Source organism: Chanodichthys erythropterus, chromosome 14 (genome assembly GCF_024489055.1).
Source record: "Chanodichthys erythropterus isolate Z2021 chromosome 14, ASM2448905v1, whole genome shotgun sequence".
In the NCBI taxonomy this organism is placed as follows: Eukaryota; Metazoa; Chordata; class Actinopteri; order Cypriniformes; family Xenocyprididae; genus Chanodichthys; species Chanodichthys erythropterus.
In genome coordinates, this window is record NC_090234.1 from 14,777,338 (window position 1) to 14,795,880 (window position 18,543).

Below are 18,543 nucleotides of genomic sequence, written 5' to 3' on the forward strand. Positions count from 1 at the left end.
TTTGACTGTAGTCTTGATTTTACCCAAGATATTTCAGGGCCTGAATGGTTTTTCTTTACACCTGACCATCCCCTGTTATTCAGACCACTGATCCAAGGATAATAAAGAGGAAACCTCTTGGAAAATTCCACTCGTGATGTTGTTATCCAGCTGTGGCCTTTAATATCATGCTGTACCTCTATCTCGTCTACGTCAGAGTGGTTTTCCGGGATGCCATTTTAGAGATAGTTTGTTGACAGACGCGGACACGTCTGCCCAGACATGGAGTCACAGGTGTGTGTGAGAGCCCCAAACCCACACTGACCCCATTTATAAGAGACCAGTGAGGGCCACAAGTGAAAGACAGCTTGACCAGCCTTCCCATAATGCACTGCTTACACTGACCATCTAGTTCCTAGAGATTGATCTGTGTTGGTGAGATGTTGGGGGAAAAAAATGTCACATATTGTGTTTTTTAGTGCGTGCATATAGTGTATGTAGTTTTTCTACTAAATCTATTAAGCTTTTTTACATTTTCGACATTATTTTCATGACAATTCAGCACAATTTCCTCTGAAATACTCATTACCTTAATGTGTCCAAGTTTTTTAGTTTTTAGTTGTTGCATTACAATAAAGAAAATGTGGATGGAAAATGTGCTTAATTATTATTATTATTATTATAAAAAAAATAAATACATGCAGTGTATTGCGGTCTAGTTTATTTTTCTAGTAAAAATGATTTAAACAAAATTTTAAATACCTGTCAAACTTTGGCACCTAGTGATGCATATTGCAACCCAGTCCCATTGGACCATGCTACTTTTGTGTGCGGTAATATGCATCAACAGCCAATGAATGACTAGGAGATAGAGTGAAAGAATAAAAAGGGAAGGTGAGAGGTTGAAAACGAGTTTGCCGCATGTTGCCTGCCAAGGTCTTGTAAACAAACGTCGTCAGTGTGGCCCTGACTCATGTCCATTCCCATGGAGCTTTATTCTGCTTGTCTGGTAATGTGAGAGTTGGGCTGGGACACGTGAGGACACACCTGAACTCCCAGACCTCAGAGACACTGTGTGTGTGTGTGTGTGTGCGGTTACAGCAACGCCCAGCTAATAGCTACCTCTTGGGTGTTCAGAGGCTTCTGGTTCTCGAGCAGGTCTTCCTCAAATGATTTCTTTGTGTATTTTTAAACTGTGTTTACTTAGAGCTCAGTCTGGCCTCTGTGAACCATGCAATGGTAGAGATTCTTCTATGCCATTTATACTGCTGTAATATGTGAAATATGTAAAAAAAATGTGTGTGTATGTAACTGTACAAACCTTAAAGGATTAGTTCACTTTGAAATGAAAATTAGCCCAAGCTTTACACACCCTCAAGCCATCCTAGGTGTGTATGACTTTCTTCTTTCTGATGAACACAATCAGAGAAATATTAATAAATATCCTGATGCATTATAATGGCAATGAGTATGAGCTGAAGAAAGTGCTTCCATCCACATCCATCCATAATAAATATGTGCTCCACACAGCTCCGGGGGGTTAATAAAGGCCTTCTGAAGCGAAGCGATGTGTTTGTGTAAGAAAAATATCCATATTTAACAAGTTCCGCACAAGCTGCCTTCGTATTCAATGTACGCAGAAAGTGTAAAACTCTTGGAGTTCTCAAAGCTTACGCTACGTCTTACGCCTTCCCTATTCAGCTTTCGGAAAAAGGTGTAACTGATGCGATGCCAGTTTACACTTTCTTCGTAACTTGAATACGTAAGGTGGTCTGGCGGAAGCTACATATTTTACTTCATAATTTGTTAAATATGGATATTTTTTCACACAAACACATCGCTTCGCTTCAGAAGGCCTTTATTAACCCCCCGGAGCCATGTGAAGCACATATTCATGATGTTTGGATGTGGATGGAAGCACTCTCTCCAGTTCATACTCGTTAGTCCCAAAGCACTTTTAAAGACCCTCTTTGTTTTTAATATCTTTTAAAATGACAAGACAATATGGCATCCTATTCTTACATAAAAAAACACAAATCAAGAGCTGACCTGGCTTTTTTAAGCTCTTAAAGGTGCCATAGAATTGAAAATTGAATTTACCTTGGCATAGTTGAATAACAAGAGTTCAGTACATGGAAATGACATACAGTGAGTCTCAAACACCATTGTTTACTCCTCCTTATGTAAATCTCATTTGTTTAAAAGACCTCAGAAAAACAGGTGAATCTCAACATAACACCGACTGTGACGCAACAGTCGGGATCATTAATATGTACGCCCCAATATTTGCATATGCCAGCCCATGTTCAAGGCATTAGACAAGCTAGTATTAACGTCTGGATCTGCACAGAGCCGAATCATCAGACGTTGTGCAGGTAAGCAAGCAAGGACAACAGTGAAATTTGAGTGTTATATTAGCTGTATGAACTTTGTTTATGCAATGTTTAAGGCAGTCGCGAGCTTGGGGGCGCGGAGCGCGAGAATTTAAAGGGGAATTTATAATGCATTTATAATGATGCCCCAAAATAAGCAGCTAAAAAAATGAATAAAAACAAATCTATGGGGTATTTTGAGCTGAAACTTCACAGACACATTCAGGGGACACCTTAGACTTATATTACATCTTGTGAAAAAGGGTTCTATTGCACCTTTAATCTTTTTTTATTTATTTATTTTCCTAAGGTCTGATTAAAATATTAACATCCAATTTTATTATTTTTTTTCCCATTCTATTTCTGATCATTAGAATTAAATGGGCAGTTATTTTTATTAATGTTTTATTTTTTTTTTAGCCAACATTTAGTTTTTTTTGTTTTGTTTTTATGACCTTTTTCCATTCTTTTTCTTATTAGATTTAAACAGACATTTTTACTACTGAATCTGTATGACTTCTGTGTAAACGGCTTCACATTGTGACCGATTCATGACTTATTCATGACTATCTAAGTGTTGGCAGGTTACATGTTCAGATGTTATTGCCAGCCTCACGTCAGCAGGTATTTGGAAGTTTTGGAACGTGACGTTTGAGCAGGCAAATTTAATTTCTCATGTCATGAGCCTTTTAAATCTTATTACATTGTGTAAGATGAATTATTGCTGTTTTTTCTGCCAGAGATTAATGCATTAGGGAAGAAACCTGGCAGGTAGCCGTCACACCCTGAGACAAAATCAACAGTAGCAGCGCAGAGATAATGACAGGATTCACTACAACACATAAACATGCCACAGCATTCAATTTCCTTTGCATAATGATCACAGATCTCATTTCAAAACTCATTTGTTTATACTGTACTGAACCGCCAGACTGACGTCACAGTCAAATATCAGTCCAAGTCTATTCAGGTTCTCATCATTCAGTCAAGATTTCTTCAGTTCAGTCAAGCTTTTTTAGGAATAAATGAGCTAAACATTTATATATTTTGATACAATACGTCTTCACTTCCTGATCACTTGCCTTTCATTCCCAGCTGGTTAATTGGCATCCAGAGCTCTGACTAGTAAAGCATGTCTCTTTTCCCCTATTTCTCCTCCAAGGTCCCGAGTGCAGCGCGCCGGTGTCCATGACCTTGGATACGTCTGTGAAACCCGAGAATAAAAGAAAAGGGGGACAAAAAAGCTAAACAAATAAAGCCACCTCATATTTGGCAGGGAATGGGAGTGATGTCATTCCCTGATCAGGATTACAAGGATATCTTGGCTCAGAGCTGCCATGGAAGGTTGAACTGCAAAACCTTACGCTGTTGTTTAGAGAAATGGGAACGGCTAGTATATCACTGAAATAGTGTGTTGGAATGACTCATGCATGTTTATGCAGAATTTTTTCTGGATTTTCTGTGCTGATTTTCAGGGAGAATCTGGTTTGGGAAGCCCTGGTTTTGTATACAAAAGAATGGTTGGTTAATGGATTCATTGAGAAAAGAATCGCTCAATTCCCATGCTTGGACCCCATGAAGTGCTCGTCGTGAGTGTTTGTATGTTTCAGCTCTAAGTAGGTTCTTTCTGTCTCACGCAGTTTTGTGTTTAGATGAATAGTCAGAGGCCGGGCTGAACTACTGACCCGTCGTCATTGTCCTCTTCCTCATGACAAAGAGTTGTGGGGGGTTAATAGTTGCTCTGATTCACATTCACCGCCTGTGAACTCTCATCCTGATGTGGCGGGACGGTGGGAGACTATAATGTTAGATTATTCTGTGAGATTAGACACATTGCAAAACTGAATGCATATGATATACAGTACCGTTCAAAAGTTTAGGGTCAGTAAGATTTAATTTTTTTAAAAAGATAATATTTTTATTCAGCAAGGATGCATTCAGTTCATTAAAGGTGACAGTAAAGATATTTTTAATGTTAAAAAAATATAGACAACAAGACACTGATAATAAAATAAATGTAAAAACTAAAATACAAAAAATATATAAAATAGGCCTAATAAAAATATGAAAAATAAAATATAAAAATAAAAATAAAAATGATAAATAAAATAAAATTATTTCAAATAAATGCAGTTAATTTGTATGGAAGCTTGTTTCCGCCACTAAATAAAATAAAATAAAAAAAGTAAGAAAATAAAAATAAAGGTAATTGCGGCTTATCTTACAATTCACAGAGTTTTTTTTATCACATATTTCTGACTAAATCAGACAATTCTCACTTTTTTCTCAGAATTGCGAGATATAAACTCACAATTGTGTTATTATGTCCAGTTGTGAGGGGGAAAAAAAGTTTATATTTCATAATTCTGACTTTATAACTCAAATGTCAGAATTATGAGATATAAAGTCAGAATTGTGTGATTAAAAACTCCGCAATTGCAAGGGAAAAAAGTCATAATTGTGAAATAAAATTTTTTATTTTGTATTTAAAATTGTATTTACCTTTTTTTTGTGGCGAGAACAAGCTTCCATGGAAAACAGCTATTTTAAACTGAATAATATTTCACAATATTACTGTTTTTACTGCATTTTGTGATCAAATAAATGTAACTTTGGTGAGCGTAAGAGACTTCTTTCAAAAGCATTAAAACTGTTCACCGACCTCATACTTTTGAACGGTAGCATATGAACATATGACGTTGAGCGTTCAGTGCTGGAGTTGAAAAGGCCCCTCATTGCAGCGTCTGCTTGTTTACTGATGGGAGTATATGGTGTGAGGTGGGCTGCTCTTTGCATTCATGTAGCTCCACTAAAAGCGGGCTGATCTGTGTTTTTCTGATGTCCAGTCATGCAGTTGTGCTGTTGTTCCCGTGACCTTCACTGAGCTGCTCTCGACGCTCTGTTTAATGGTCTGTGTTAATCCCTGATTCTTCTACCCAAACATCACTGGGCGGCCTCAGAGCTCATGGTAGGTCTGTCCAGACCTATGCACTAAAAATAAATTTCCCTATTCACAAAACAAATAGGATTTGACTTCTGTAACCTTACTCTTGCGTTCTTTAGGGGCTCAAAACTGTGGTAATCTCAGTTCTTACTGTCACTCCTCATGGCTTATGTGGCTTACTGTGAGTGAATCCTTTAAATATGTTCTTAAAAGCAGGGATTAATATGATGTTAATCAATACTAACAACTAGCTTTTCGTCTTTTAAAGGGATAGTTCACTTAAAAATACTGTACAGTATGACTTTCATTCTTCTGTGGAACTCAAACTGAAAATCCTCTCATCCACCCTGGCTGTCCTTGTATGTAGTGATTTGTGAATGAATTGTTTTGAGTTTACTCTTTTAAATCAATTGTTTGATCATGCAGTCATGCAGGTTTGGAATGACATGAGGGTGAGTAAATCAAGATTTTTCATTTACGGGTGAATGATTCCATTGAGCTGCATATATCTGTAAAGCTATTCTGTCACACATCTTTTTAAGATGCACAGGAGATTTACATGAGATTTACAGGAGACGTGTGGAGATGTACATCATCAGTAAAGTAAGGTCATGTTTTGTAGTGGAATGATTTTTATGGAAGCCCTGAGACTTATCAATATGACAGACTGCATTAACCCTTGATGATAGCTTGAGGTTTTACCTCCCTGAACTCAAAGCTTCTGCCAAATCCTGAGAATTACAAACTTATTCTGCAGTTTCTGTGCCGATTGGAGGTTAAAATGAAATCTGTCTTCCTTTTTTCTTGTTCTTTAAGTTTTCTCTCACTTCTTTCCTCTGGCCGTCCTATTCTCTCTTTGTCTTTTGTTCTTTGATTAAAGGGTTAGTTCACCCAAAAATGAAAATAATGTTATTTATTACTCACCCTTATGTCGTTCTACACCCGTAAGGCCTTCATTCATCTTCGGAGCACAAATTAAGATATTTTAGATGAAATCCGCTGGCTCAGTGAGGCCTCTATAGACAGCAATGCCATTGAACTTCTCAAGATCCAGGAACTCGAAGGAACCAGAAGTACTCAAAACATATTTAAAACAGTTCATGTGACTTCAGTGGTTCAATCTTAATATTATAAAGCGATGAGAATACTTTTTGTGCACCAAAAAAACAAAATAACTTTTCAACGATATCTAGTGATGGGCGATTTCAAAACACTGCTTTGATGTTTTGTTTTGACTCAGTGATTTGGATCACATGTCAAAATGCCATACTGCTAAAATCATGTGACTTTGGCGCTCCGAATCTTACTCCGACTTAATTTGTGTTCCGAAGATTGACGAAGGCCTTACGGGTGTAGAACAACATGAAGGTGAGTAATAAATGACATTACTTTCATTTTTGGGTGAACTAACCCTTTACTATTATGACAGACAGCAGTAGGTTTATTAGGCTGCTGTCACTTTAAGACCTGCCACACATGATGCAGATCTGAGACATATCCGATGTCCTCACAACTCTTTACAGTCATTTAAGGCTTTATTTAACTCACTTAAGACTGTGCTTAGGAGGATACTCGACAAAGTAGGCATTTTGGCATAATTTTGTGTGTTTTTGTCCATTCAAGCACGAAAGAGAACAGACAGGAGATTCACAGACAGCGTGCCGGTCCAGATTTAAGTTCTTTGTTTGTGTCTTGTCACGCTTGAATGGTTTAATAGCACTTGAATGAATGATAGCGTGATCATATAATGTAACAGTAGCTAAAGGATGACAGAAAAAAATGGATGCTGCGTTATTTGCGTTAAATATTTTTAACTTGTTAAACTGAAATAATTAATCGCATGTTTTAACGTGTTAATTTTGACAGCCCTAAATATTAAAGATTTGTTTACATGATATAAATGCGTATTTGCTGAATTCTGAAGGTAAAGAGAGAAAGTATTATAGTATTTGCCTTTTTATTACTAATAATAGAAAAGCAAACATTATAATACTTTTTCGTATACATTTTACTTTCTGTGGTTAACAGAATAACGTATTATGATGGTAAATGAAGTCAGAGAATGGGAGCGCTGTTTGCTCAGGCATCAGCGTTCAAAATAAAGTCCCGCTTCCACCATATCAGCCGAACAGAAAAACGTATCAACCGATGCCCCCTAAAATTATTTAATATGAACATTAAAAGCTAAAAAACAGCTTATTCATAACCTTAATGTTATGAATAAGCTGGTGCGCTCCAAAACAATGACAAAATTCGTAATATAAGCATTCAAAACTTCTTTTCACTTCCGCTAAAATGGATCACGGATTTTCATGACATTGCCGTGGATTCTGCTTCTCATCCGATCTTCTGTCCAATCAAATACTCTCTAGAATCTGAAGCCCCGCCCCCTACATTATAAATAGACGCTGAAGCTGCAGCGGAAATCGGTCACTTGTTCACACATTTACTATTTTCTACATGGTGAATGGCGCATAGTACACTATATAGGGGATAGGGAACGATTAACAGGAAGGTTTACACGAGGTTTACCGAGCTCAACGGCTCTGGCCGAGGTGTGATATAAACGCAATGCTATTGGCTATTTTAAAAAGGGGGAGGAGCTGTTCGATATTTCCTGCCCTGTCTTCCTGTTTAGTGGAAATTACGTCAATACACTGAATAACGCTGCTCGTTCACTTCAGTGGGCCTTTAAAAATGCCAAATATCGGCCGATATATCAGTCTTTTTCATCTGCTGATTTATTACCAGCTGACTGTCAGAGTGCATTCTTTCTCATATAAAGACATGAGGGTAAGGCTTCACTCTAGCCTAGGCTGAAATTCTTTTCCCATACCAGTTATGAAGAGAACTAGAACATGTCGTGCCCTCTCGGTCTCCGCTGGGAAAGAGACTCCAGGCGGTTCTGCCAGTGTTGAGCTGCTCTGACTCAGCTGTGGGTTTGACTTCAGATGTCTGTCTGCGTGTGGCATCCCGTCGCATTAACGGCCTAATATGTTCCCATAGAAGATGTTTCAGTGATGTTCTCTTGGCTTTAATGTCTCTAGTGTATTATGACTATTTTCTGCCGAGTGAATTTGGCTCTCCTGCTCGTTTCCAGAATCTAGTGAGCTGCCTACCTAAAAGACGATGTCTTTTATAACAGTAAAGATTTAGTTTCAACAGTCGTTCTAAATGTAAAAGAATAGCACAACTATAATGATAACGGCACAGAGGAACGGGATCATTGGAATCACTTTAGCAGTGATTTTTTTCCTGCTGATTATTGATAAAAACATTGACAGCCAATCAGAATCCATCCTGCTTTTGAAGTGGCAGACGACAAAACGACTTCAGCATGAGTGTGTTTGTGAATGGACGTGATGCAGCTGATGGAAGCACAGATTCAGTGTGTGTGAATAGATTACAGTGGCGTGTCCTCTCGGTCTGTTGTTGTGTTGTCAGTGATGGAGGCATCAGGCGTCTGAATGGATCTCTGTAGAGAGCTGTGAGTGTGTGTGAATGAGAGGAAACTCTGTGTGTGTGTGTGTGTGTGTGTGTGTGTGAGCCTGGGGTTCTATTGTGAGTTGAATAAGTCTGATAACATGCTGTGTGATCCAGACTCACATCACATCAATGCTGAACTTTCTTTCTTTCTTTCTTTCTTTTGCTCTTTCTTTCTTTTGCTCTTTCTTTCTTTCTTTCTTTTGCTCTTTCTTTCTTTCTTTCTTTTTCTTTCTTTCGCTCTTTCGCTCTTTTTCTTTCTTTCGCTCTTTCGCTCTTTTTCTTTCTTTCGCTCTTTTGCTCTTTCTTTCACTCTTTGTTTCTTTCGATCTTTCGCTCTTTCACTCCTTTCTTTCTTTCTTTCTTTCTTTTGCTCTTTCTTTCTTTCTTTCTTTCTTTTTCTTTCTTTCGCTCTTTCGCTCTTTTTCTTTCTTTCACTCTTTCGCTCTTTTTCTTTCTTTCGCTCTTTTGCTCTTTCTTTCACTCTTTGTTTCTTTCGATCTTTCGCTCTTTCACTCCTTTCTTTCTTTCTTTCTTTCTTTTGCTCTTTCTTTCTTTCTTTCTTTCTTTCTTTCTTTCGATCTTTTTCTTTCTTTCTTTCTTTCTTTCTTTCTTTCTTTCTTTCTTTCTTTCTTTCTTTCTTTCTTTCTTTCTTTCTTTCTTTCTTTCTTTCTTTCTTTTCGCTCTTTCACTCTTTCTTTCGCTCTTTCTTTCGCTCTTTCTTTCTTTCGATCTTTCTTTCTTTCTTTCTTTTGCTCTTTCTTTCTTTTTCACTCTTTCTTTCGCTCTTTCTTTCACTCTTTTAGCTCTTTCTTTCACTTTTTCTTTTCACTCTTTCTTTCGCTCTTTCTTTTTTCTTAAGCTCTTTTTCTTTTGCTCTCTCTTTGCATCTTTCTCTTTATCTTCCTCTTTTTTTCATTCTCCCACTTTTTATTCTCTAGCTCTTCTTTCCTTTTCTTTCTCTCTTCTTTTCCTCTTCTTCCACTTTTCATTTTTGTTTTCTTCTTCTCTTTCACTTCTTCCTCTGTCTCTCCCCTTCCTGATCTTTCTTTTTTCTTTTTCTCTTCATTGTGCTCTGCCTCTTTATTTTTTCTTCTTTTCTCTTTTCCTTATCTTCCTCTTTTTAACTCTGTCATTTCCTTCACCATTCCTTCACTCTGTCTTCCTTTCTTCTTGTTCTTTCAGTTTTCTCTCGCCTCTCTCCTCTATTCTCTCTGCTGTTTTTCTTTATCTCCGGGGTTTCAGCCGCTCATTGAATCTCAGTCAGTCACCTTTGTTGATTTAACAAAGAGAATCTGCATTAATTATTCTCAGATTATCCGCTGATGATGCACACAACATCATTTTTGTCCTGTACACGTTCAGTAGAGCCCATGATCACAAACGAATGCATTAATTCAAATAAATCTGCGTGCTCCACAGGTCAGTAATTAAACTCAAACGGATCCAGCAGAACGAGCCTGTGACTCTGAATCTTTTCCACAGGCACTTTACTGTATGTGTGACAAGCTGAGCCACAGAGTCTGAATACTAAAGGGCTGTTTCTGTCTGAATAGGGCTCATCCCTCTCAAGGTTATGTCCCTTTGTTCAGTGTGTGTGTGTGTGTGTGTGTGTGTGTATGTGTGAGAGGAGGTGAAACAGGGGCTGGTGGGCTTTTATTCTTCAGCGTTTAGAGGCTTTAACAATGACGACTCACATTCCTGAGGCCAGATTTATTCCTCTTTTAGACTCACAGAAGCCAGAGATACACCCTCACATCTGATCTGAAGCTATTCACCTCAGAATACACTCTAGAGCTCGATAATATAGAAATATAATTTTAACGATATATTAATAATACATAATATATATTAAAAATAATTCATATAAAGAATTATATAATAGAAAATAAATATATGAAATATATGATATAATAGAAAGAAAGAAAAGTTGATATTTTTAGTCTTTTATCTGTATTTGATACATCAGGATGTATGATTTTGCTCTAAATTACTTGATTTTACATTTACATTTAGCATTCTTCTATTTATCTGTCGTTCAGTCGTTCTATTTTTCTGTTCTGTCATTGTCCATTCATCCATCATCCATCGTTTTATCTATCGTCCTATCATTGTCCATCCATCCATCCATCCATCATGCATCAATCGTTCTATCTATTGTTCTATCATTCTGTCCATCCATCAATCCATCATCCATCCATCACTACATCATTCTATCTATCCATCCATCCATCCATCCATCCTTCTATCATCGTTCTATCATTCTGTCTGTCCATCCATCCATCCATCCATCCATCCATCCATCCATCCATCCATCCATCCATCCATCCATCCATCCTTCGTTCTATCATCGTTCTATCATTGTCTGTCCATCCATCCATGCATTGTTTTGTCCATCCATCCATCATCCATCGTTCTATCTGTCCATCCATCTATCGTTCTATCATCGTTATATCCATCCATCCATCCATCCATCCATCACTTCATCATTCTATCTATCTATCTATCTATAGTTCTGTCTGTCCATCCATCCATCCATCCATCCATCCATCCATCCATCCATCCATCCACCCATCCATCCATCCATCCATCCACCCATCCATCCACCCATCCATCCATCCATCCATCCATCCATCCATCCATCCATCCACCCACCCATCCATCCATCCACCCACCCATCCATCCATCCATCCATCCATCCATCCATCCATCCATCCATCCATCCATCCATCCATCCATCACTTCATCATTCTATCTATCTATCTATCTATCTATCTATCTATCTATCTATCTATCTATCTATCTATCTATCTATCTATCTATCTATCTATCTATCTATCTATCTATCCATAGTTCTGTCCATCCATCCATCCATCCATCCATCCACCCATCCATCCATCCATCCATCCATCCATCCATCCACCCATCCATCCATCCATCCATCCATCCATCCATCCATCCATCCATCCATCCATCCATCCATCCATCCACCCACCCATCCACCCACCCATCCATCCATCCATCCACCCATCCACCCATCCATCCATCCATCCATCCATCCATCCATCCAACCATCCAACCATCCATCCATCCATCCATCCATCCACCCACCCATCCACCCATCCATCCATCCATCCATCCATCCATCCATCCATCCATCCATCCATCCATCCATCCATCCATCCATCACTTCATCATTCTATCTATCTATCTATCTATCTACAGTTCTGTCTGTCCATCCATAGTTCCGTCTGTCCATCCATCCATCCATCCATCCATCCATCCATCCATCCATCCATCCATCCATCCATCCATCCACCCATCCATCCATCCATCCATCCATCCATCCATCCATCCATCCACCCATCCACCCATCCATCCATCCATCCATCCATCCATCCATCCATGGTTTTGCTGGAGGTTTCACAATAAATAAAACCACAGTCTCTCCCTTACACATTATATCTATTAAACATCAATCCTGGTCTAATCAGAGCCTTTTTAAAATATAATCAGATTATTATAATTAGAAGCCTCAGTCTATACTGGCTAGGAAAGTCTAGAGAGGTTGTAATCAGTTGTCCGTTCACCAGTATAATCAGTTAGGTTTGGTTTCATGGGTTTCAGTGCAGCTCAAATTATCGGTCTTCTGCGTGTGGTTTACTTTGGACCCAAAGAGCTCATGTAGGGTGGTAAGTTTACATTACCAGTCCCTCAAACTGCCTTTCTCTCTACTTTTCTGTGTTTTTGCTTCAGTCTGTCTGCCCTTTTAGTTTCTCAGTGGCCGTCTGTGGTTGGCCTGTCATGATTCAGCTCGTCTCAGGTGCTTTACCAAACTTCATGAGCTGCCTACGTAGGCATCATTTTAAAACATCCCAAAGGACGTCAATGTAGTAGTTATGTTAACTTTTAAGTGAGCACTGAAACTAATTTATTTGGTAATTTATCATACAAAAAAACTACAGTGCGGGTCATACAGTGAGTCAGGATGTGATGTATGGCAACCAAAAATTATATTTTCTTATTCAACTAATGATGTGAGAGAATATATGCATATATTAGCTCATTGTCCAATAGCGCATTAGGTGGGCATGAACGTGCACATTTCTTCACTAACAATCTTTTCTCTCAGTAGGTGTGCAATATATGGGAAGTGACTGTGCTGTAATTGGCTTCTAGTATTATTAAAAATAAAGACATTAAACCAAATTAGCTTGATTATTATAGTACTGCGGCATTATTGCAGTGAATCCCCTGTGTGTTTTGCATGAGGAGTGATATTTGACTGCAGAGTGTCATTCATAAGGGTTCATTTCAGTTTAGTTGTTTTCTTAGAAGGTAAGACACAAGGAGATTTGCTTTATACTTTTTCGGTTGACACTTTTTCTTATGGTGTCCCTTGTTTTCCAGTCTGTGGTTGTAGGAAATGACAGGGCAGTCATTTCATCCGTCTAGCAAGTGGCATGAAGAGTAAATCCTTCTGTCTGAAATATGCAATCTCAGTGTTGTGGTCTGTGTCTCGAGAGAATGACTCAGAGTTTCACAAAAGATCTCTGTCCTCGACTCTAAATGTCAGGCTTGACTTCAGCGTTGTTTTGTCTCTCAATGAAAGTGAGGCTTGAAAGTCATTTTCAGTTTATCACTTAAAGCACTTTGAGGCTTTCAGAACCAGTTTTTGACAAGTGGATTCTGATCAATACAGCAGTGCAATCATGCTACAATTGTTCACTTGTTTCTCGTAAATCCTATTTCACTCATATCTGACTGAAACTAGCAACATTTTATGCGTTCGATGTCTCATCATTGTTGTCTCTCTGTCTCAAGGAAGGAAAGAGTTGTAGAATTTATAGTTAGTTTTGCAAATGATTCGTGACACAAGTCTCTCTGTGCCAAACCTCCAAACATGAAAGATTTACATCTGTTTGGGTCAGTGAAATATAAAACGGTAGATTTGGGTGAATAACATGAGCACTGTCATGATTTCACTCTCACATTGTTTGAACGTCACTAGTTTCATTCTCTTAAAGGGGTCCTTGATTATGATTTCACTTTTTTTTTTTTTTTTTTACTTTAGTTAGTGTGTAACGAGCTTCTTCCTGGGTTGGTTACATCACTAACCCCAAAATTTACATAAACCCCGCCCCCGAGGAAATACAGCAGTTAGCATGTTGCTAATGTACTGTTAAATGTGGTTAAAGTTACCATCATTTATTACTATATTCACAGAGCTGTCGCTATTTTCATTTTTAAACACTTGCAGTCTGTATAATGCATAAACACATCTTCATTCTGTATAAATCTCTCCAACAGTGTAGCATTAGCCGTTAGCCATGGAGCACTATCAAACTCATTCAGAATCAAATGTAAACATCCAAATAAATACTATACTCACATGATCCGATGCATGCATGCAGCATGCATGACAAACATTTTGTAAAGATCCATTTGAGGGTTATATTAGTTGTGTGATCTTTGTTTATGCACTGTATTATAGTCGAGAGCTCGGGGTGGGGAGTGCGAGGATTTAAAGGGGCTGCAGTCTGAATCGGCGCATATTTAATGATGCCCCAAAATAGGCAGTTAAAAAAATTAATCAAAAAAATCTATGGGGTATTTTGAGCTGAAACTCAGAGACTCGTATTACCTTTTTTTTTTTTTGAGTTGTGTGGAATAGTTGGGACATTTTCTTGCTATTTGCAAAAAAAAAAAAAAACTTATTTTCCTTTCATATTCTCTTGCAATTTTTACATTGTTTTCTATTCAGCTGATTGGGGACCAACACTCCTGTTCCATTATTATTTATTTATTGTATCTAAATGCAATCCTACTACATCCTACTTATTGCACTGTTTCTGACCGGACGCTCGTGACCCCAGTGGGTGTTGAAAGAGAGCGGAGGTGTGACTAGGGCACGTTGACTTCCTGTTTTCTGGCGTTGTTCACCATTTATTCGCCTTTTCAAACATTAGATGTCTTTGTTTTGCTCTTCATCAGTGGGAGAGAGTGAGTAGGAGTAGAGATGAATTGAGACTATGGTCAGAATAATGTACTATCATTGTGTTATTAGTGTATGCAAAAGAGCACTGTTTGTGAAACTGTATTGCGATTTTTAAAACCACTATTTTATTTGAACTTAGGATATTTTCACACAATTGCATTTTTTTTTACTGCATAAGGTCATGTAACAACTATGTAGCAAGTTACTGTTTGAAATGTTTTTTTTTTTGTGTGTAATCCATTTTTTAATTAGTACTGTATGTAAAAATTTTAATTTTTTTAAAAGTAGGCAGTGTACATTATACACTCCGCTATGGAAGCTTGTTTCTGCCACTAAACACAAAAATAAAAAAGCTAATTCTGACTTTGTCACGCAATTCTCACTTTAAAACTCGCAATTGTGAAAAAAGTCAGAATAAAGCACAGATAAAAAGTCGCAATTAACTTTTTTTTTATTACATGGTGGAAACAAGTTAGTAGGCAAGTGTTACATTCTGAGCATACCAAATAGATGAGTTTTCCCAAAAGCATTTAGTTTATTTCACCTAAATTGGCACAAAACAATCACAGCTCATCAGGTTTAACAGCCTTTCTTTAAAACTTTCCCAAACATTAAAAGCAAGAAAATAATAATAAAAAAACATTAAGATGGAGAAAAGAGGCAGGGTTTAATCTGTGCTGTGAATAGCGTGTAATGAAAATACATCTGAGACACGTTGTTCTGTTTTATTATTGAGCTTTGCTAATTAGTTTTTGTTCCCTTGATGGTGTGAAAACCGTTTCAGTGGCAGTGTTTTTATTAAGATGACTGAATCAATGTCCTCCAGCATCATTGTTGGAAGTGACAGTCAACTCATGTTAATGTTAAACATGCCCGTCAGTTTCACTGAGGCTGGGAAGTGGATTATTTCAGATGAGGAGCCATGCTTTTGATGCTGTTGCAGCTTGGAAATATTTAGAATATATTTGCAATGATTTTACTGTCATTTTTTGTTTAAGAGACAAGTTTTTTTCTTTGTGCCTGATCAGGAGAGCCGTACCTGCTCAGTGCCCAGCGGAGGTGTCCTGGCGGGGGGATGCAGGATCCCGGCGGTGTTCATCCATACCTGCCCACAGACGAAGGCCTCAAACTCAGCCTGGCTAAAGGCGTCTCCATGTCTCTCCCCTCGTCCCCTCTCCTGCCCCGACAGACCTACGTAATGGCAGCTCGCCCGTGCAAGAAATCTCCAGGTGGGATGTTTATTAAAAGTATCAGTTTAGAAGCATCAAAATGTCTGCAACTTTTTGGCTGAATTGCATTGTTTAGTAATTCTGTTTGGTTTTGCTTGCAGAAATTACATATATATATATATATTTTTTTTTTTTACAATTTAATATTTTGTCACAGTATATATATTTTTTAATCATAATAATGAGAATTGGTGGGAAAATGTACTTTATTGTCATAAAAATAATGATATTTTAAGTACATATTTTGAGATATTTGTCTTTAGTTTGGAGACTTTTGGCAAAATATATCTCATTTCTTCTTTTGGATATCTGCATTTTAGACTGTTAATCCAGTTGTTAATTGTATTAAATTGTGCTTTTGTGTATATGTTTAGCTCTGATTGTCTTTATTTTTATGTATCTGAGGTCAAAGGTAAAAGAAAGCATCTGTGAGTTGTGTGAGTGCATTCAAACACGTGTGTGTGTGTGTGTGTGTGTAAACAGTCTGAGGTGTTTTCCACACCATCTCTGTGTTAGGGACAAGGTTATGAGCAGCTGAGATCTTCAAAGGACTTTACTGGTTGTCTCTGGACTTGTTTCAACCTGAGCTTTGTTTTTGGAGGATTTAGCACAGAGGATTGAAATCTTTTCAGTGGTCACTTTTGCATCTCTCTCACATCTGGTCCTCATGTGTTGTATCAGCGCCTCTGTTTGAAAAGGGGATTGATCCTTTGAAGGCACCGGAAGCAGGCGACATGCTCGAATGATTTTGCCCTTTGCACATTTCATTAGTCTGACAATTAAGGAAAGATAAACGTCCAAATGAGATTCCCCTGAAGGACAAGATCCCCGGGGGAGGGATTCATTACAGAGATCGGAAACACGTGAAATTGAGCTTTTGTTTTTACCTCCACAGATCTTGGCGTGTAGTTTTAAATTAACTATAGGAAGAATCATATTTAATTATTTTGTTACTTTAAGTATTTACACTATATCGTTCAAAGGTTTTGAAAGAAATTAATACTTTTATTTTGAAAGGATGCATTAAATTGATCAAAAGTGATAGTAAAGACATTTATAATGTTACAAAAGATTTCTATTTATATATTTCTATAGATTTCCAAAGAATCCTGAACAAAAATGTCACAGTTTCCATAAAAATATTTAGCATTTTAGGCTGTTTTCAAGATTGATAATAATAAGAAATGTTTTTTGAGCATCAAATCATCATAATAGAATGATTTCTGAAGGATCATGTGACACTGAAGACTGGAGTAATGATGCTGAAAATTCAGTTTTGAATCACAGGAATAAATTACATCTTACTATATATTCAAATACAAAACAGTTCTTTTAAATGGTAATAATATTTCGCAATATTACTATTTTTACTATATTTTTGTTTAAATAAATGCAGACTTGGTGAGCAGGAAAGACTTCCTGACCCCAATTTTTTGAACAGAAGTGTATATTCACTAATATATCCATATTAATCTAGATATTTTTACTAAAACTTTTTAATATATTTAAAAATGCCATGGAGAAAAAAATATTTAATTTTTTTAAAATGATAATACCACAAAATGAATCAAATTCATTTTTGTCATTTTGTTTTTAACCGATAATATTCCTTCAAATCACAAAATGTGAGGAGATTTGTCATTGAGGTGAAAAGCTGTCTCGTGATATTGCCATGACTAAGCGTGAGGGTGAAATTAGGATATAATATGCCACCGCTACATTCATATTACGCCTCCACTGTCATTTTGCTTTTTATAGAAATAAAAACTATTTAACAAGCTGTAGAGTTGTACATAGTGCAGCAGGAGTCAGAGTTCACTGATCACGTGACAAGATGACTGACAAAACCATGGCGGTGGATTCATTGCACAACAGAACCTAGGCATCTGACAAATGTCTTATGTTGTAGAATCCACATTCAGCACCACCGCTCCCTATTCACAGAATATGCGTGAATGTGAAATAGACCGAGAAAGTAAAACGCGAGTGTGCATTCAAATGCAATTTCAGTACGACGCATTTTGAAAGCGGCTCCCTGATGCATGCAAATATCTCCCAATACGAAGCTATCTCAGGCTGGGCTGTGTAGTTGTAACCGTCTCTCAGCTCTGTATCATGCTTGAAGAAAAAATTGATCTCTATTTGCACTTTGAATATTAAAAGAGTACTTCGATTATGGTTGCATTTATTGTTTGTCCTTAAGACTAAGATAAAACTGTGTTTTTTATTTCTATGATCAATTTGTGGAGTTCAGTTAGGAGGTCAAAAGTTGTAGAAGCTCATAATTCATGTACAGTAAGATCTGAAGAGAATAATGAAATCATACAGGAAAGAAGTTTGTGGCAAAACCTTTTACTGTGCTTGAGTATTGTTGTCTTTTACTGCATATGATAATTCAGACTCAGAAAGTAGAACTGAAATGACATTCATTACAAGACGATTAGTCATTTCAAATTCATCATTGAGGATTTCTTAAGAATACTGTGTGAAAACCTCGTCTCATTCTCGTGAACTCAATCTCGTGTCTTGTCTTGTCTC

General features: G+C 37.4%; 1 protein-coding gene across 3 annotated transcripts in view; it reads left to right on the forward strand.

Moving 5' to 3' along the window:
• Positions 1-18,543, forward strand: part of tanc1b (tetratricopeptide repeat, ankyrin repeat and coiled-coil containing 1b) — a 183,619-nt gene that overhangs the window by 39,224 nt on the left and 125,852 nt on the right. For 2 of the 3 annotated variants that reach the window (XM_067409266.1, XM_067409267.1), the window contains exon 3: positions 15,805-16,005. In XM_067409266.1, coding sequence (XP_067265367.1) covers positions 15,805-16,005 — 201 coding nt within the window. Of the gene's footprint in view, positions 1-6,644; positions 6,664-15,804; positions 16,006-18,543 lie in introns of those variants that run through there. The other variant, XM_067409268.1, reaches the window with a different exon arrangement.